The sequence below is a fragment of the Zychaea mexicana genome, assembly GCF_025766255.1.
Source record: "Zychaea mexicana strain RSA 1403 chromosome Unknown BDB00scaffold_5, whole genome shotgun sequence".
Taxonomy (NCBI): Eukaryota; Fungi; Mucoromycota; class Mucoromycetes; order Mucorales; family Lichtheimiaceae; genus Zychaea; species Zychaea mexicana.
The window spans coordinates 224,362-243,770 of record NW_026516668.1 but is presented as its reverse complement, the minus strand read 5'-3'; the positions used below and the strand labels follow the sequence as shown (position 1 = coordinate 243,770).

General features: G+C 43.0%; 9 protein-coding genes across 9 annotated transcripts; 5 read left to right on the top strand and 4 right to left on the bottom strand.

Annotated features, from left to right (window-relative positions):
* Positions 1 to 1,702: 1,702 nt before the first annotated feature.
* On the bottom strand, positions 1,703 to 3,236 carry BDB00DRAFT_755153 (amidohydrolase; the record flags this gene model as incomplete). The annotated part of the gene is made up of 3 exons (XM_053118816.1): positions 1,703 to 2,115; positions 2,193 to 2,582; positions 2,651 to 3,236. The coding sequence occupies 3 exons, from the start codon at positions 3,234 to 3,236 to the stop codon at positions 1,703 to 1,705; spliced, it is 1,389 nt and encodes a 462-aa protein (XP_052984612.1).
* A 3,279-nt stretch (positions 3,237 to 6,515) lies between these two features.
* BDB00DRAFT_910798 (uncharacterized protein) lies at positions 6,516 to 8,190 on the top strand (the record flags this gene model as incomplete). The annotated part of the gene is made up of 7 exons (XM_053128662.1): positions 6,516 to 6,700; positions 6,791 to 6,887; positions 6,965 to 7,067; positions 7,216 to 7,506; positions 7,596 to 7,884; positions 7,948 to 7,999; positions 8,077 to 8,190. The coding sequence occupies 7 exons, from the start codon at positions 6,516 to 6,518 to the stop codon at positions 8,188 to 8,190; spliced, it is 1,131 nt and encodes a 376-aa protein (XP_052984611.1).
* Positions 8,125 to 8,958, bottom strand: BDB00DRAFT_799890 (ParB/Sulfiredoxin). The gene is made up of 3 exons (XM_053121737.1): positions 8,824 to 8,958; positions 8,630 to 8,752; positions 8,125 to 8,543 (listed from the first exon to the last, which is right to left on the bottom strand). The coding sequence occupies exons 1-3, from the start codon at positions 8,908 to 8,910 to the stop codon at positions 8,367 to 8,369; spliced, it is 387 nt and encodes a 128-aa protein (XP_052984610.1). The 5' UTR covers positions 8,911 to 8,958; the 3' UTR covers positions 8,125 to 8,366.
* Positions 8,959 to 9,894: 936 nt separating this feature from the next.
* Positions 9,895 to 10,461, bottom strand: BDB00DRAFT_799889 (uncharacterized protein). Its single transcript, XM_053121736.1, has 2 exons — positions 10,031 to 10,461; positions 9,895 to 9,929 (listed from the first exon to the last, which is right to left on the bottom strand). Exons 1-2 carry the CDS (start codon positions 10,417 to 10,419, stop codon positions 9,908 to 9,910), a joined length of 411 nt encoding a protein of 136 aa, XP_052984609.1. The 5' UTR covers positions 10,420 to 10,461; the 3' UTR covers positions 9,895 to 9,907.
* Positions 10,462 to 11,141: 680 nt separating this feature from the next.
* BDB00DRAFT_799888 (mitochondrial carrier domain-containing protein) lies at positions 11,142 to 12,437 on the bottom strand. The gene is made up of 2 exons (XM_053121735.1): positions 12,350 to 12,437; positions 11,142 to 12,238 (listed from the first exon to the last, which is right to left on the bottom strand). Exons 1-2 carry the CDS (start codon positions 12,414 to 12,416, stop codon positions 11,403 to 11,405), a joined length of 903 nt encoding a protein of 300 aa, XP_052984608.1. The 5' UTR covers positions 12,417 to 12,437; the 3' UTR covers positions 11,142 to 11,402.
* An 81-nt stretch (positions 12,438 to 12,518) lies between these two features.
* BDB00DRAFT_783972 (uncharacterized protein) lies at positions 12,519 to 13,064 on the top strand (the record flags this gene model as incomplete). Its single annotated transcript, XM_053120429.1, has 1 exon — positions 12,519 to 13,064. One exon carries the CDS (start codon positions 12,519 to 12,521, stop codon positions 13,062 to 13,064), a length of 546 nt encoding a protein of 181 aa, XP_052984607.1.
* Positions 13,065 to 13,353: 289 nt separating this feature from the next.
* BDB00DRAFT_867502 (uncharacterized protein) lies at positions 13,354 to 14,133 on the top strand (the record flags this gene model as incomplete). Its single annotated transcript, XM_053126348.1, has 5 exons — positions 13,354 to 13,431; positions 13,515 to 13,532; positions 13,596 to 13,700; positions 13,785 to 13,905; positions 14,000 to 14,133. The coding sequence occupies 5 exons, from the start codon at positions 13,354 to 13,356 to the stop codon at positions 14,131 to 14,133; spliced, it is 456 nt and encodes a 151-aa protein (XP_052984606.1).
* A 222-nt stretch (positions 14,134 to 14,355) lies between these two features.
* BDB00DRAFT_799883 (Hsp90 protein-domain-containing protein) lies at positions 14,356 to 17,520 on the top strand. The gene is made up of 10 exons (XM_053121734.1): positions 14,356 to 14,466; positions 14,548 to 14,631; positions 14,728 to 14,829; positions 14,905 to 14,915; positions 14,990 to 15,125; positions 15,211 to 15,369; positions 15,429 to 15,640; positions 15,731 to 16,707; positions 16,806 to 16,987; positions 17,074 to 17,520. Exons 1-10 carry the CDS (start codon positions 14,383 to 14,385, stop codon positions 17,203 to 17,205), a joined length of 2,079 nt encoding a protein of 692 aa, XP_052984605.1. The 5' UTR covers positions 14,356 to 14,382; the 3' UTR covers positions 17,206 to 17,520.
* On the top strand, positions 17,521 to 18,426 carry BDB00DRAFT_799880 (uncharacterized protein; the record flags this gene model as incomplete). Its single annotated transcript, XM_053121733.1, has 1 exon — positions 17,521 to 18,426. One exon carries the CDS (start codon positions 17,524 to 17,526, stop codon positions 18,313 to 18,315), a length of 792 nt encoding a protein of 263 aa, XP_052984604.1. The 3' UTR covers positions 18,316 to 18,426.
* Positions 18,427 to 19,409: the final 983 nt, after the last annotated feature.

Here is a 19,409-nt window from a genome sequence, read left to right as displayed (position 1 = left end):
GCATAAAAGGGGATTATAAAACATTCCATTCTGTATGTAGCACTTTAATATTCAAACATGCATCAAATGACATTATAAAAATGTCAGTCGTTTCGTTGATGATGGATGTAGTTTCAGCAGTTTGATCTGATGACATTAACGGTACTGTAAGTGTAAGTTTATAAGCCAAGATAATCAGATCTTGATACACTACATACTTCGGCTTTGGCTGAGGGCTCAGCCCGAAAGCCTCATAGTATTATCCGAACATAGGACAGTCCGACTGTCCCCCCCCCCCCCCAACCCACTCCTTTTTATTTCTTTGTACCTTCGCTCCGTTCATCTCCCTCATAGATGATAAGATCCAATTTATTACATAATTTTTTTAAATCAAGAAAAGATGGTAACACAGTCTGACTGTCCTCGTTCTGAAGGATAATGTTGCATAAATAAGTGTAGAGAGAGGAAATGGAGGGAAATATGACAAGTGATGTTTTAGGGGTTAAGCTACGGACAGGAACCGCCAAGAAGGAGTTAAATAGCATCGTCCAGAATAGTTGAAGAAACTGTTTGGCATTAGATCACCGTATCCAGGTCCCCGTTATGGTTTGACAGAATTTTGTAGCCTGTTCTTTCAAGGTTCCGCTGGCTTGCTCTGGTGGAGTTCATCCAATGCCAGTTGTTCAGTGTAACTATGTATCATGAGTATTAAACAAAGCTTTAAAAAATAACAGGAGAACACGGTATGGCTTCGCCGCCTTCAGGTACCAAAACAGTTTGATCAGATTGCATAGCTTGCACACAGTGGTTACAACGGTGGGTACTTCGGCGTCTGCTACATGCTCTAATATAATAATATTGGCGGAGAGCATCTCTTTCTCGCCCAAAGATGTATTTTGTTGTACAAGACAAAAAAGTCTTTTTAGTCAATAGATACTTTACAAAACAGCGTAAAATATGTATGCACCCGCCTCGAATATATAAAGCACAATTGTTTTCATAAAATTACTCCAAGAACTATAATGAATTTTTTTCTATGATTTGGCTTGGTACATTCATGTCAAACCAAACGCAATTGAGCTCGTCCAGTATACCGAAAGGACCGGGGGATTCCAGCAGCGCACTTCGTGCCTTCATCATAAATAATGCCCCTGCTTTATAAATACATTTATTCTGTGAGCTAGTACGGCTATTCCTCATCCAAGGTGCAAAAAGTAAAATTAATGCTCTTGCTTTTGTTTAAACGCTTGTAATCAGTCTGTTAAAGGCTTTTGGCTGCTCACGAAACCTGAGGGCTGAAGTTTGAATTTAAACTTACACTGATTTATTTGTGAAGGGTGGTCTCCACGAAGCGGCGAGCCAAGGTAGTTCGACCCTCTCTTAGTACTGAGCGATTGAAATTTATGTCATCTCTACCAAACACACACGCATAAACCACGAATGGCAAGCACATTAAACTTGTATTTTTTAAAAAAAACTGAATTTATTTCATACTACTACAAATACTACTAAGACATGAAAGTAATAAATGAAAGTAGGTACCACTTACTCAGTTTTTTTACCGTGGGTTGCCTGCAACCACCGAAGAAGAAAGGAGAAAAAACAAGTAAAAACAATCACATCAATATAATAACGCAGCTGTGCACTTACTCAGTTTTTTGGAGTGGGTTACTGCAACCACTACTCATCGACAATGTAGTCGTATACGCGCCAAAAAGGAGCCTCAAACAATGGGCCACTTGGGTTTGCCCCGGAATCCAGCGCGTTCGTAGAGGTTATCGGCATGACGTCTTGCTTCACGTTTAATTCCCTCCTCGTCCATAGTCAACAGCTCGCCCTTTTCGACAACCATACGGCCATCAATGACAACGGTTTCGACTTCACCACCAGTGGCACAGTACACTAAAGTCGAAATTGGGTTGGGCGAAGGGGTCGTGTGCAGCTTGCTTTCGAAATCAAGCACAACGAAATCGGCCTTTTTGCCTACTTCAAGCGATCCTATTTCGTGCTCCAATCCAACAGCCTTGGCACCATTGATGGTTGCCATTTCAAGAATAGTTTCAGCTGGCATGGTAACCGGGTTGCAGGACACGGCTTTGTGGATAAGCGCTGCAAGCTTCATTTCCATAATCAGATCTACATGCGTTGTCATGAGAAGAATCAGTATCAGGAAGAAAAGCTTGGGCAAATTGAATAAGCTTTAATGAGGTTACCGTAGTTATTGTTGCTAGGGCCGCCATCACAACCAAGACCGACATTGACACCAGCTTCCAAAAGACGCGGGATGGGAGCAACACCAGATGCCAACTTGCTGTTGGACGATGGATTATGTGAAACGTGTGTGCCAGTTTCGGCCAACAATTTGAAATCGGGATCATCTAACCAGATCATATGCACCAATACAGTCTGGTCGCCGAGCAGGCCAACATCCTGACAGAATTCACCAGCGGTCATGCCGTGGTTTTCGCGATAGTGAACCTTGTCGGCCTCGACTTCAGCACAGTGCATTGTGATACGGATACCACGCTCGCGCGAGATTTGGGTCATTTCCTTGAGCAAGTCAACGCTAATACCAGGGGGTGTGCGAGCACCAAACCAAACATCTAGGATATTTTGCATGTAATCCGTCAGTTATTGGCCGGTAAATGAGCTGTGAAGAGCAAAAACTTACGGATACGATCATCAGCCTTGCCATGCCATTTGTCGTGCATGTCCAAAGCACCCAACAAGCTCTGCTCACGGGTTTCGACTAGACCAGGATGCATCGACCAAGCATCTTGCGATGCATACTTGCCCACGTCCATGACAATCTTGCCCAAGCAGCCACGAATACCGGACTCTTCCACGGCCTTGGCAATACCGTTGAAACCATAACGATCGGCGCACATGGCTTCCAAAAAGCAAGTCGTGCCCGACTTCAGCATCTCCGCAATACACAAACGGGCACTGCCATAGGCTTCTTCAGCAGTCATTTGGCCTTGCAAAACCCAAACCGTCTGGCACAGCCACTGAATCAACTCGCAGTCATCACCAGAGCCACGGAGGAGCGCTTGTGCCAAGTGCACATGAGTATCGATAAGACCAGGAATGATGACCTTGTTTTCCAAGTCATAGGTAGCCTCGTCAGGGTTGGCAGCAACCAATTCGGTAGTCTTGCCGACTTGTTTGATACGCGAGCCCTCAACCAAGATAGCGCCATCCTTGATGATTTCACGCTTCTTGTTCATAGTAACGATGGTTCCGTTGATATACAGCATTGTTTTGAAAATAAAATATTGGTGAGAAAGAAAAAAATAGCTTTTTTATATTTCGAAGCAACCTTGGTATTTTTATACCTCTCAACAATCTCCGCCATGCTCTTATCTTTAAAAGTGAAACGATACCGAAGTCACTATCGGCTCGGGAACCAGTAGTATAGCTGGAGTTGATTAACCAAAAAGGGCGCTCCTTCCATTTTATAATAGAGACGTTTAGGGTAGCGTACCTTACTTACATCCATAACCTTTCAAAGTAAACTGGTAAAAGGCGAAAGACCTGTACTTAACGAAGGTACGCTACCCTAAACGTCGTTTGTATGAGCAGCAAGTAAAAAGACGAAAAAGTGCGAGATGATATTTATAAGTTTACGTAAAACAAAGATTACTAAAGTGTAAATTTGTGTTATCCATATTACATAGCGTAGACATTCAAGGCTCTGTCTAGATCCTCCTTTACCAGTCGTTTCCTTGCACTTTTTGCATGTATATGTACTTTTCGTTTAGGTGATAGACCATCCAAAATCTACGTGATATATGGTTGCCGTGAGGATTCGACGGTAAATAAGCGTCTAAGAGAAATTTGTACTGGTGGGCGATAAGCTCTATAGAATTTCGTTGCGATGTTGGTCGACATATTTTGTACAATTTCCAACTTTATTGTATTTGGAAAGGCTGTGTATAAGAAAAGCATAGCGGTGCTGGCGCAATGGCTCTTGGTCACTGGGATCGCTGTTGCTTTGCAGACTGTGAATCGACGGAAGATAGAGATTTTATTGAAGCCAAGAAGGACTGTGAGATATCATCAAGGCGACGTATTTTTTAGAGGCACGTTGTCGGGCATCAGGTATGTCGCATTTTCTTCTTGGGACTTGGAGTTGTACGTCAAACTCTTGGTGGTAGAGTCGAAACGTTTGCTTTTTGGAGACTGCTGCGTTCTTAATATTCCTCCACTTATTAGCCGCGCAAGTGCTCGGGTGCCTTGTAAAAAAATGTCTTCACTTACTATGTCATCCTTGTTCCAAAGCGTCGAAGATGTGCTAAAATCATGTTGTCTATTTCCTCGATATGTTTAAAAAATGATCGTACATGATTATGTTGAGAAGGTGCATCAGTATGTACTGGAAGAACTGGATGTAGAGTATATTGTTTCTTGCTGATAGAATCGTATTGTGCACCTAGAATACCCATGTAGCAAAATCTTCTAGTGATGCTGGTTCGGAATTGACATTGACGGCGTTTCGTACTTTGATTCAAGAGTGTTGTCGGATGAACTCCTGACACAGCGCACGTAAAAAGAAGACCAAGTGATACTCGAAGGTCTTTAATGCATTGTTTAAGCCAAGGCTCTTAATGGCCTTTATGAACTTTCAAAATTTGCTTACAGTGCCCACCTGACATTAAAAAATATCTTCGCAACCGCATAACCATGGATAATAATTATTGCATCTTTAAAGTACATACATCAATGTTATGGTAGTTGAGGCGGTGATCTGCAAGCAAAGCGTCCGTCAATTCTGGGCTTGTCCCAAAAGAGCCGATTGTGCGAATGACATTCTAAGATGATAGCCTCCTTCCAAAGATTCTGTACCACGGCGGCACTGATACATGGCCAAACACTATCACTGTCCTTGCCAATATTTAGTAAAATGAAAACCCTGAATAAGAACAGGCATTTGGCCTTCGCGGAATGCCTTTCAAGACTTTTCTCGATTGTCTCCAAGCATCTTTGTCAAATAGCGATCGACCAAAATTTTGCACACTTGTGGGCCCGTTCCTTGTCGCAGCCAGTACATGTATTTTTAAATGGCACCAGCCGAGTGCCTAGTATCACTGACGCCTAGTTCTCGTCGAATTCATCTTTCCACTAGTCAGAATCCTCGTCACAATGCATGGTCCGTATCTTGGTCTTCTGCTAATTGATCCTTATTGTAAAGCAAGTTGCCAGCAGATACCGTCTCGGCTGTCGCTCAAAGTAATTACGGATTTCTGTTATTACCACAAAGATTTGGTGCGGTAGCGACGGACTGTTGAGATTATTATCTTGGATGTTGATGGCGAGGCTAATGCTATTAGACTTGGCGTTGTTCTGAACTTGAAATGTGCTAGTCATAGGGCGGGTGTTGTTGCTACGTGTGTTTAAACGTCAATTACAATCAAACGACAGAACAAAATGGTGCCTTCGAGATCTATGCCAGGACGACCAGGTTTTTTTCTTTCATATTAAGTTGAGCTTGAGATTGTCAATGAAAAACACGCGTTCTACGTCAAACAGCGCAGGACGCTCAATGCAGATAGTCAACCTCCGTAAGCCGATCGCTCTTACCGTCCTCATTGGAGCCCTCACAACAGCCGTTTCAGAAAGGTGTTTTCATTGGCTCCTGAAAAATAAACTTTTAAGTGCCCTACAATCGACGGTGCCTGATAAGAAATGAGTTTTCATTATGGTGTTGATATTAGTTGGCTATTCGAATAAAGCCATATCCTTCTTTGTAATGACTATACAGCTACCAGCTTACATAATGTTGCGTCATATATTTAGTACTCCTTGGTTGAAATTTCATCAATGTGGTGTGTGCACACATAATATGCCCCTTGTATAGTATTCTTCATCACTCTTTTAAAATAATAGTATATAGACGCCATAAATTGAAGCATGCATATCGGCGTGCATACCTGCCATGACCTCTTTTGCTTTTACCCAGCAACGCAACTACTCTGCTTGCTGCATCAATCAGCTGCTTTTGACACTTAAAGTCTCATGCCTTTTTTTAAAAGTTCAGGCGTATTGACAGACAAGCCTAGCGTAACATTTGCAATGCTCGTATTAGAGAATTGAGCTTTCTTTTTTTTGTTACGATACGAGTGAGCTGGCAAAAACTAGCACGCATCGGTTATTCCCAGCACATCGGTATGCTCTTCTAGTTCCCTCAAATTCCATGGACAAGAAAACAGCTCCCTCAGCAGCCCCTCTACTGCTCCGCGTCTAGCTCATTGGCTCTATGATAACCCCTGCTTATTCTCCTTTCGATTTTGTAACCTAAACTTACAGCATTTCTTGTAGGTTGCCACCATTTGCATGTAGATTCTCCCTAAAAGACCCGCCTAAGGCATCTGAGGAAAAAAAACGAGCAGAATCAGCCATAGTACTAGTGTGATTCCTGTAAGGTTGGATAGAGGGAACTGACGATCTCCCCTCCTTATTTAACACTTGTTTTCCCGGGTATTTCTTTCTTTTAAACTTCTTCTTCTTTTCTGTAAATTTCATATTCTAGTGGAAAAATGCTTGCTATTTATGTGCTTTTGGTGGCATTCTTCTCTCACTGCTATGTCAGCGCAGGTGCCATGAAGCCAACCTACGCTCCGAATATCTCACAGTGTCCCAAACTGCAGCCTACGAAACGTCCAGAGAACATCCACAACTTGCGCCCCGCTGACATTGTGGCAATTGCTGCCATTGGCGATAGGTAAACTAACTATTAGGCGCTCTAATTTCGGTGGCAGAGTGAATAGAAGCCCAGTAGCTGACCACAAATACTCGTTATTGTTATCATAAGCATTTCCGCTGGTGTAGCAATGATTAATTCCGAAGAAGACTGTATAACATCAGAGTCGTTCAAAGAATATCGAGGCCTTAGCTTTGACATGGGCGGTGTAAGGAAGCTATGTGCACTAGAAAACCTTTTTCCCTTCACTTGTTCAACTAACAAAAAAAGGTATTTTGTAATTAGGACAAAGGGGCAGTCAGTTTACCCAATTTTATCAGCCATTACACTCCATCTGGCGCTGTAACCGGTGCATCAAAGGGTGTGCGACAGCTGCCCATATGTGAAGGTAAGCCCTTTTTTATGCAGCCTTCGGCTAATTTACCATAGTGTTTAACGTATGGCTTTTATCTTTTAGGCACATTCTTTTGTACGAAGGAAACTTTAGTGTAAATCTCTAGGCAACATAAAGTTAAATGCTTAAAAGAATCGACAAGTACAACTGACATTGAAACTATCTCAATTCAGGGAATCCGTGGATCATTTCAATGCTGCAATTCCAGGAGGCACCTCCGACACTATGGAGAAACAGATTGAGTATTTATTACCAAAAATTGGCAAAGACTCGCCTCTTGCCAATGAATGGAAAGTGATTACAATTTTCATTGGCCAAAACGATTTGTCCGTATCATGCTATCCGTCATACATGATCGCTGATTATGGTCAGCGTGTATCGAAGGGACTTCAGTTGCTAAAAGACAATGTCGATTATGCTTTTATTAACTTGGGTAATACTTACATTCTTGAATTCTGCTGTTCAGTAAAGAAACATGATCCACAACAGCGACTGACAAAACAATACGTCTGTCACCTATAGTCGGTTTGTTCCATTCTGAAAACGGACTTGACGCCACAGAAAAGCACAAAGGGTATCAGAAGAAATTCTGCGATAACCCGTCGTTCGACATCCACGAAAAAGAGTGCTACTGCTGTCATCTTCCCTTGGGTATAGGGAATACCGTCATTGCCGCCAACGTGGTTGCTTTTAATATCGCTCTGAAAAACTTAGCAAAGCAGTTTGAGCCATATGGATCCGATGCTACATTTGGTGTGATGTATCAGCCCTTTGATATCGATACAAAAGCTATACCTTACACGATTCAGAGGTAACATCTTTTTCCAATGATCATAAAAAATGGAACAACTGGCTAATCAATATGCAATTTTAGCAACATCGATGGTTTCCATCCAAATATACTTGCACATGAGTTCTTTGCCAAGGTTTGTACCAATCTTCTTGACGGATAGGAAATTAACGAAAAAGAACGCATTTTAAATTAACTTGCATAATTATATAGCTTCTGTGGAATCAAATGTTTCTACCAAGAGGTGAAAAAGAATTAAAAGCTGAATACGACGCAGAACGACCAGTTTACTGCCCTGGTGAAAACGATGTATTCTCTACAAGCTAAACTTACTGCATTTTATTCAGTTTGATTTATTCTACATATACACAGAATTTATAATAATAAAGCAACAACATATACATGATGTGTGGAAGCATAAAAATATTGGGGAGAAAGAAGGGAGGAGAGAGGTATGTTTCTTCAGAGATCGTTTTGAATGTTGGCATCGTGCAATGAGTCTTTTAGGCATCTTTGAATGGCGATGAAGCACCGAGGTATGTCTTCATCATTGCTGGTGGCGTGTTAATAAGCTTTCCACGTATATTTTCCTTTCCAAGTTCCTTGTGTGCAGCCCAACGATGACAGCCCCCAAATGCAAAATAATAGTCTTGACCCTTATACTGAACGTGATGCACATCCTAAATATGGAACAAACAGGGTAAGTTCAATACACTACGCATGACTGTGTGTCATCCACAGGATAAGGAAGATAATTAAATCTTACAATAGGCGTCAAATCATCCTTGCTTTCTTCAACTTGCATTTGCTTTTTCATCCCTTCAACCTTTTCTCTATCGAGTATGGATGGAATCGGACGATTAATAGCACCCATAGGGATATCATAGATCTGCTCATAAAATGTTTTCAGTTATATTAGCATGCCTAGTCGGTCACTACGTGTATACACACTGTCTGTACCTCTTCTACAGAATTCCCATGAATGGAGTAATTGTCAACTTTCTTGCTGCTATCAGTAGCCATTTTTCGTAGAAAGAACCGTTGCATGAATCAGGAGAAAGAAGAAAGAAACTTCTCGGCTTTTATATGCCATGCATTTCTTATACCGATCCTTTGTCAGCAATCCCTTCAGCCAATAGCTTATCAATGCTCGGAAAACTCCGTTGTGCGCTTTTTCCATGTCATGTCGCTTACAAATACTTTAGCCAGCAAATCAGAACGATGGCAGTGGTGATTTCATGCTGATGCAAGTAGGTTTGTGTTAACTTCGCCTGTAACTGATTATTTGGAAATTAAAAGATCGACAAATATTCATTGGAATTAACAAACGAACGCATAAACTTGATCGTTGACAAACTATGTAAGCAACGCAGAGATAATATTGAGAGGGGCACCTTCGTTTTACCAATGGCCGTCTGTATATCTGGATATTATGCACTAGGACAGAATCGAAATATCGGGTCCAGCCGCTGATGACATTCCAAAGTGAAAGTGAAAATCTCCATGTATAATGTGACCGAGCTTGATGCAACAGTGAAAAGTTAAAAAGCAGTAGTAAGTACTTTTCGTCATCGGAATGATTAGTACAGCAATAGTATAGTAAGTGGAAAAAAGAAACTGTTGTTTTTGAAGAGATAATGCATATCATCTAGCCCTTGTAATTAAGCATATATGCTTCTCTTCTAATACTTTTTAGAGATATTGACGATGGCGTATCACATTTCACATTTTAAAGATATTCTAGAGACCACAACAGAGGCCCACACTTTTTGAAAATCAACTGGCAATGTTGTTTGCCACGACAATCTAGCGTTGCAATTCAAATTTTACAACAGTTAGTAGATGCCTTTGAGCATACCTAAGCTCTCGCCCTCTCTCGTTGCTGCTTGACTTCCACACCCGGTGCTCCCCCTTGACGATGGACATATTCCGTTATAAATACACTGGGAACATTTAGCAAGTTGGAGAATTTTTTCTTTTCACCTGTTTATTCCTTTCAAATCTACACAACATTATGCACTCCAAGAAGGTCTATATTGTACTGTTAGCACTTACGGTCATGATGGGTAAGTCTCTCACTCATTCATTTTTCTTGAATGGAAATCAGCATATAATTGTTTCGAATGTTAACACTTTGTTGTTGAAACTTCTTTTTGGCGCTAAATAGCCCGTGCGGCTGAGGAGAGCCAGCAACAACAACAACAACAACAACAACAACAGCAGCAGCCTCATAGTAATAGCGAGGGCGATATTGCCTTCCGTCCTGAGGGTGGAAAGCCTATGTCCCGAAATCATCACGGCATGCGTCCTATGGCTGATGATGAGGAAAACGAAGAAGAAGAAACAGAAAGCGCCGAACAGCCTCTCATGGCAGCAGATTCCTTGAATGATGAAGACCGTGAAGACATTGCCGCAGCGCAAGCAAACGATGTCAGCGAGAACGACGAAAACGATGAGGTCGAAGAAGCAGCAGCAAGAGACGGTGGCGATGACGAAGTCTTGACTACTACCAAACTGGTTGTCATGACCAAGGTCGTCGACGGCCCTCCACCACATCAAGCCACGGGTGAAGCTAATGTTGAAGATGAAGACGAGGAAGAAGAAGAAGGCAAGAAGGAAGTTAAAAAACACAAGAATGTCGAAGAAGATGACGAAGAGGAAGACGACGAAGCCAACGCAAAGAACGTCGACACGGACAAAGACGCAGATAACGCTAAGGAGAAGGATGCCGATATGGACGAAGATGAAGAAGAAGAAAAAGACGAAGACGAAACCGCCAAGGAGAAGGATGTTGACGAAGAAGATGCCCCAAAGCAAAATAACAAGAACATTGATGACGAGAAGACCGAGAACAAGAACAAGGAAGAAGATGAAGCCAAGGAAAAAGACATTGATGGAGAAGATGAAAGCAAGGAAAAGCACGCCGAAGAAGAAGACGACGATAGCAAGTCCAAGAAGGAGGAAGAAGACAGTGACGAATCCAAGAAGCATGCCAATGATGAAGAAGACGCCGAGCCAGTCCAGCGTGCTATTGTTTCAGCTAGCGGTGCTCCCAAGGGCTCTGCAGGCTCTGCCTCCTCCATGGCTAGTGCTTCCGGTTCTGGCTCTGCTTCCGTTGTTGCCCCATCAAACACGCTCCACATGCAACCAGCTTCTGCAAATAGCGGCTCCGCTTCACAATCTGGTGCATCTGGTCGTGCCACTGTCGCTTCTGGAGCAACCATGGTCCAGATTACTTCCGGGTTAACTGTTGTTTCCATGGTGGCTGCTGCCGTGAACGCGCTTCTTTAACCATTTACATCCAACCCATAATAACAGAAAATTTCCGCTCGCCTAAAAATGTACTCTTCCCACCCCAATACTTAATAATTTAAGACAATTAAAAAAACAAGTACATACTCTATTAAAAAGCAACCAAAAGATGACGAATTGGTAGTGAGATGTCTGCTGCATATACAATTGGATCATGGACTGACGATGGTGTGTATGGGTGGGCATGGGGAGGGAAAACGTTTCTGGTATGTTGTGTATTGGTCGCTTTAAGAATTCTGGTTGGCTCGCCAATCTTTGAAAGCCTCAAACACTGACATACTGATCGCCGTTGTAGGGATACCCCAAGCAATTCTTGCGACGAGACCTCGCGTGAATGCACGCCATCGACCCTCTCGTTGCCACATCCGTCTTACTATGTCGAACGGGCCTAGTCGAAACGCCGCGCCATGTTCAGCAGCCGAAATTTGCCACCGTGTCTTGACGATATCCAGAGGCGTCGAAAGCATGATACCCATTGTACTAGCTACCCCGGAGCATAATAAATACGCACCCATGGGCAGCTGTGCTGAATCACCTTGGTGTTGGTAGTTATAATGGCGCGCATAAGCCATTTTGCATTGCTCGTACACGGCAAAATAAGTCATCGTGTGAGGTACAAAAACGGCCAATCCCATCCAGTATCCGCGAAAGAATCCCTTGATTCCTTCAGCCTGCCATATGTGTTGAGCCAAGGACCACGCCGACCGTGAAGAGCCTACTCCTTGTGTTTGCAATTGATTTTTCATGACTTCCATGGGCGTAAAGAGGACGCCTGCTGCTACTTCGGCCAAGCAGCCCGAGGCAAGATGGTTCAATATGCCATCTCGATCAAAGAGACCGCCTCGATGAGCCAAGTGCGCCTTGGTCGTTTCGTAACACGTCAAATAAACAGATAAGGCCGGGACTGAGAACAAGAGAGTAACAGGCAACCCACGATATAGTGATCGCAGAGTGCCAAAGACATTGCGATTTGACTCTTCGACAGGTAAAATCACCTGTTTGAGTTGCTGGTATTCATGGCCCGTAGTACTTCTTACTTGAAGGCGGGTTTTGATCGTATCAACTAGTTTTGTGCAGTAGCATTGATGAGTCTAGACTGATCCATGACAACACATTGACGACGTGCAGCACAGCCATGGAAACAAAAAGAAGAATTAGAAAGAACCACACATACTCGGGTGCGTGAATACTCGGGCTGTTAGGGCAGCAACACTTGACGCAAAAAGGTAGTAGGTGTCCATATAAAACAAAGAAGAGAAACCAACATCACTCCGCGCGTTTTTTTCTCACACTTTTTCCTTCACTAGACTCTTTCACTTGTTTTTTGACACGGATGCTCCAAAATGGAAAAAGAAGATGCCGATTACCTCGCCATGCTTAACAACAAGACCATCAATCCCGATCCACGGCAGCAAGAGCAGCAACAATCAAGCTCCCCGGCAATTAACGTAAATACAGCCGAACCGTTTGAAGCGTTGACTTCGGCCTGCCACGCAATCACCGGCTCGTCCAAAGAACTCTCACTTGTTTCAGAAACAGACGCACCGTTTGAATGGGTTAGCACCAACTGGTCAAGCGATGATCTGCCTACAGCCCAAGATATTCTCAAGCTCGGCTGGGCTGACGACATGAACGCGAGCAGAAGCAAAACGTTGGACCAGTTCTTCGAACCAATGACAGACGAAAATAATGATCCGTATGGTCAAGCAAAGCGATACCAAGCGCTGCATAAAAAACTTAAAGAGGTGTTCAGCGATAAACCAGCCAAAGTATATCTTCTTGGAGAAGAATCAGTCACTGTGCTGATACTCGGTATAATCTCTAGCAAAGGTGGCAGTGAACGTACGCGGGCTTTGGCTGGCTTACGCAGTTTACTGGTTCAAACATGAAACCAAACAATGCATGGCTTTCGAATTATGCGCTGGTGTGTTGCACACACATCCTTCCCTCCATCTCTTACTCTCCTCTGTACATACATCTACAAAGTAAACTACAATTTTTTTGGATACGCATCACACATTTCACATCTTTTGTATAATGAAAAAGTCAACAAGGAGATTGGGACAAATTTCTGTAAGGAGTGGCTCTTGCGAAATCGGGAGGAAGAGGAGGAGGTGAGACGACGTATAAGACACAATCAATGAAACATTATTCTTCCGACGCTTTCACTAACCCGACATGTCCTCCACTCCATCAACCCCAGCATCAACTCCACCTTCTGTCGATTTCAGAAATGCAACCATCGAAAATCATTGGGTACTTTAAATAACGTTAAAATAAAAATTGTTTCTCTTCTCCATCACTTTTTTCTTCTCGTTCGCTCATTCTTTTTGCTATAGAACGATCCGCCACATACGGTATTGTGTAGTTTAAAGAAAAGGAAAGAAGCAATCACAACATACTCATCCTGAGAAATATAGATCTTTAAAAAAGCCAGTGGCGAGCAACTAGATAAAGAAAGCTCACAGGACGAGATAGCCGAGGCTTTGACGACTGTGTTAAATCACTGTCAACCAGTCTTTACGGTAAATGAATGTTAACTTTAACTTACTTGGTATGGACGATAGGCTCACTCACTCACTTTATTGATCCTCACCTCTATGCTCTAGTCAGGACCTAATAAACGAGTGTATGCGGATACGGCGCAACGGATTAATGGTATGCTTAAAGAGATAGAAAATGATGAAATTTTTCCGCACGTAATGCAATCACTTGCCGGTTTAAGCAAAGGTAAAGGTCGCTTGGTTTTCTGAAGAAATGGTGATCGCTTATATGCCTGACTGCACTTACTTATTCGCTACTATGGGATACGTTTTTGGCTTAGCTTTGGAAACAAAGGATTGGGAAACAGCAAAGGAGATCCACACCAAGCTTATGACGACGGAGTATGAGAAGCATGGTGGATGGCTCCTTGGCCTTAAACGACTGATCGACTTATACAACAAAGCAAGTTCTTAGACACCCTTCACTCATTACACGTATTAAACGAAGATTTTAAATTATTATCATTAATTAAATAAAGATCTTGGCTGCTATGGTAACTTTTGCTAAGTGAAGACTGACAGCAGGTTGGAGTTGTTGCCATGCGACAACATTTTCAAGGAAAAACCATTTTACCGGTTCCTTTTCAACCACCAGGCGGTAAAACTACAGGTTGCTGTTTTGTTTCCATAAGGTTCCCTTGCTTCTCTACCGTCGCCTCTCAGCATGTTTAGACAATTGACGCCCCATATTGCTGGTGCTGCTCGTGCTAGTGCCAGACGTCAATGGCGTAGCACGAAGAAGATAGTGGTAGATCTTTTGCGTTGCCAACATGTCATTTTTTAGCCCTGATCGATCTAACTTTTATTTTGACACATTCTACATATATAGGTCTTGCCCACTGTTAAGACCATTGCATTGTGTGCATCAGCGATTGCCACTCAACGTCTCTTATATTCAACTACTTCTACCGCAGTAAGTTTATCCTTCTGGCTTTATTACCGCTAATTAGCCGCTCGTCTTCTATTCTCTTCTGGCGAGTTTATTGACAGCTATAATTTTCTTTTAAAGGCTGAGGAGGTTGTCACTGGGAAGGAAGAAGTACACGAGTTTAAAACAGAAACGAAACGACTCTTAAACATTGTGGCCAACTCTTTGTATTCTGAAAAGGAGGTATGGTATTCTTGGTATCACAAAAGGAGAAGAAAAATGCTAGAAACATACACTGATATTCTTCCCGTCTTTTAGATTTTCGTTCGGTAAATATACTAGCGTTTAATAGAGATACAAAACACACCAGAAAATAGTTAACCGCTAAACATGTATTTTATAGCGAACTTATTTCCAATGCAGCTGATGCTTTGGAAAAGCTTCGTCATTCTCAAGCACTTGACACAAGTTTGGACAGCGGCAAACCATTGGAAATCCGCATTTCGGTGGACAAGGAAAAGAAGCACTTTGTCATCCAGGTAAACAACCATGGCTTTCTGGAGGGCAAATGTACACTGTAAACAACATATTAAAAGAAAAGAATGGATGTGTACCTGAATATAGGATTATGGTATTGGTATGACCTTGGATGAAATCAATGAAAATCTGGGTACCATTGCTCGCTCTGGCTCTAAGAGCTTCTTGGAAAAGATCGAAAAGGAAGGATCGGCTGGTGCAAAGGATAACATCATTGGTCAATTTGGTGTTGGCTTTTACTCGACGGTATGTGCTGTGGATTAAAAAAGAAGGGACATGCATGCTAATTTGGGACATAAAAACAGTTCATGGTCGGTGAGAAAATCACCGTGTATACACGTTCAGCAAAGCCTGGATCCAAGGGTTATTGTTGGTCAACTGACGGCCAGGGCTCGTACACTGTAGCCGAGGCTGACAATGTTGCCGTTGGCACCAAGATTGTCATTGACCTTCGCGACGACTGCAAGTCTTTTGGCTCATATCTGGAGGTGGATGCTATCATTAAGAAATACTCAAAGTAAGGGGTGACTACTAAAGTCAGGGCAAGAAAGCGTAAAATATATTTTGCTTTCCCGGAAATCTTAACTACTATTATCATTACTACTAGCTTTGTGGGCTTCCCTATTTTCCTCAACGACAAGGAAGTCAACACAGTCGAGCCACTGTGGACCAAGGAAAAGAACAGTGTTACGGCCGACCAGCATCGCGAGTTTTACCGATTCATCGCCAACGCTTGGGACGACCCACAATATACCTTGCATTTCAAGACCGACGCACCCATCTCCATTCAATCCGTCCTCTACGTCCCCGAAAAGCACATGGAGTCGCTTGGCGAACGTACAGAACCAGGCGTGTCCTTGTACTCGCGTAAAGTTTTGATTCAACCCAAATCCAAAGGCCTTCTTCCCGACTGGCTTCGATTCGTCAAGGGTGTCGTTGACTCGGAAGATATTCCACTGAACGTCTCGCGCGAACTGCTCCAAAACAACATCTTGTCGCGTCTGCGCATCGTCATGACCTCGCGTGCGTTGCGCTGGTTGGAAGGCGAATCCAAGCGTGATCCTGCCAAATACAACGAGTTTTTCCTCGATTTTGGCCAGTTTATTAAGGAAGGTGTGTGCACGGATGCCATGCACAAAAAGGAGATAGCCAAATTGCTGCGCTTCGAGACCTCCCTAACCAAATCCGGTGAAATGATTAGCTTGCAAGACTATGCTGATCGTAAAAAGGAAGATCAGAAACGCATCTATTACCTCTTGACACCCAAGCGTCGCTACGCCGAGGAAAGTCCTTATACCGAAATGTTCAAAAAGAAGGGCGTCGAGTTGCTTTACCTTTACGAGACTGTGGATGAGTTTGTCGTCAACCATTTGCGTGAATTCCAGGGCATTGACCTTATCTCAGCTGACTCGCCTGAAGCTGCTACGGACCCTCTTTTGCAACAAGAATCGGACAATAGTACCGGCACAGCATTGTCGGAAGCAGAAGCCAAGGATTTGGCCAAATGGGTTGAGGTGACCCTCGGTCCAGACGTCGTAAAACAGGTCGATGTTTCCCGGCGACTTGATAAATTCCCAGCTATTGGTATGTGTTTATGAAGTTTAGTGGGTGGGATGGGTGTGAGAAATTGCCCCCTTTCGTTTGAACGGATGGAAGCATGGCTAACTTGGCATGCGAATTAGTGTTGGAACACGAAAGTCCAGCGATGAGAAAAATGATGCAGATGATGGAAGGTTCCGCTCGGATGGATGAGCTTCCTCCTATGCCGGCGCGTCTCGAAATTAATCCAGACCACGGAGTTATGCGGGGCCTTTTTCAAATCCGTAATCAGGATCCTGCTTTGGCCAAGATGGTCGCAGAACAGGTAAAGCTTTAGAAAAAAGAAGCTAAAAAGAGTAAAGAAAGGGTCTTTTAAGCTTTACCATCTGACCATCTTTTGTCTCGATATAGGTCTATGATAATGCGTTGTGCGCGGCCGGTGTTTTAGATGATCCGCGTTCGATGATTTCGCGTTTGAACACGCTTTTGGAGATTAGTGTAAATAAGTCAATCGAGCAGGATAAGAAGGTGCCATCGGCATAAAATTTGTATAGACAAAAAGAACAGTAGAAAGTAAATAGATCTGCGTGAGTTTTTTATATATAAATATAATATATGTATTACTCGAGTAACTAGAGATTTTACTGACGACAGTACATACTCTACTCGAATTACCCATCGTCACAAAAAAAAAGACCCGTTACTGCTGCTTTGCTTTGTTTCTTTGCTTGCTGTTGTCAAAACACACTATTTCTTCGTTGACGGATAAATAATTATTCTTCCGAGTAAATCTTGCCATTTCTTTTGCTCTTTTTTCATCCTTTTCTTCGTGTTCTTCAAGCCAGTCTATTGCTGCTGCACATGTCGATTGCATCCGAAGATGTCTATATGCTCGAAAGAGAGCCATCGCTTTTGACAGAGGATAACCTCGTTCGCCATTCTACCATGTATACCCGTGCTCAGCTATCCAAGACCGAATTAATGGCGCGATATCAATCTTCTGTGTCATACGAGTACAAGAAGCAAAAGAGAAAAAGTCGACACGTACCAGCGCCTTCGCCATCACCTGTCAGCAGCCTTGATACGACAACTGGCTCTAGTAACCAAAGTATAGCGGCTACTTCTCGTAGATCCCGAAGATACAGCATCAAAACGGTAATGCCCACAGACAACATAGCCCTTGATGCCCCACCAATGCCATTTCCCTATCATAACGACGCCGTCTTTGTACCAGCTGCCGAACAACATCAGTCTTGCGTTACTACTCCGAGATCTCGTCAGGATAGCATCAGTGCGCTTTCATCAGTCAGCCCAGTGCCATCGCTTATCCAGGGAGGCAGACGGTCTTCCTCACCAGTCTGGTGGGTAGAGAATGAAGGGACAGCAACAGCAGAATTATCGCCAAAGCGATGTACTAGCAGTAATAGTATATCACCAGCTCGCGTCACTGCCATCGCTAGTAGTGATAAGCCCGACGGTCATCCCCTGTCGCGTCGAATCGTCCTGCAGGCAGGAAATGGTGGAACTGATGGGGAAGCAGGAGAGGAGAAATTGGAACCCAATATGAAAAAATGGAAATCCTTTGGCCAAACACGACGTTGGTTCCAAAGAACATGGCGACGCATGATTGGAAACTCACAAGCTTTTCTTTGAAGCTGTAAATGTCTTTTGTTTCCCTTACACTACTACATTCCTTTTTACACAAAACAAGCCAATTTTGTCTGTAAACTTTACTGTACTATGATGAACAAAAATGGTTTTCCTTGGGTTTAATGAAAAAATGACATTTGTAACTTAAAGTGATTGTGGGCATACTGTGTCCCGGTGCAAAAATGTAAATTTCAATGCTACCAGTATCCGATGCGTGGATGCTGCGCTGTAGTATAAAGAGTCGACCACTCTTAATTAGAAATCGATAGTCAAAGGTTATCCAGATACTCTATGGCCTCTACAAATTACTATGAGACCTTGGCTCCTTTTTTCAAAACACCCAAGATCACAGTTTCCGTGGTAGTGGAAGTCAACCTCGAATGCAAGATAGTGCCCAAATATTGGTGCAACACTTCTTTCTTGTTGCTTAATCACATGGCTCCTCACAGCTATGCTTTTTGATTCCTTTTCAACGTGCCATTGATGTGGTGACATGGTTGAGCTTAAGGAATTGGTATGCGCGAGAAACTCGATATTACATAATCTCTTATGTTTCACATGTTCAGTGCTCGGAAAGTTGAGAAGAGACGGTATCATTGCTATGATGTAGGTACTCGTGGTTAGGTCACTTTATGCTGCAGCTCTCTTGCTAGGTGTGTACTCGGAACTATAGCATCATCCTTAACTGTTGTTGGCTAAACATAACGCTTACTTAATTCAATTATACTGGGCAGATGCTGTCAAAGCATGTATTGATGACCTTTCAGCAGAAGGCAAAAAAATCCATTTATACAGAGCATAGGAATAATCATAATAAGACCCTAAGCATTGGGATTTGTTGAAGCTCTTGTACAGTCAGTGTGATCGATCATTGCTTGGCAACTTTAACTTTAAACGCGCTTCGTGCATTGTTTTCTGAAATACTCGGAAAGCGACGATGACTTTGACCGCTATCGCGTTTCTCGTTGATGTAAGTTATCAAGGATAAGTTAGCCTAAAGCAGCAGGAAGAGAAAAGACTGCACGACTTTGACGACTTAGGCTAGGGTCTAGAGTAAAATATTGTGCGCAAAGCAGGTATGTAGTATCGCTTGTGTT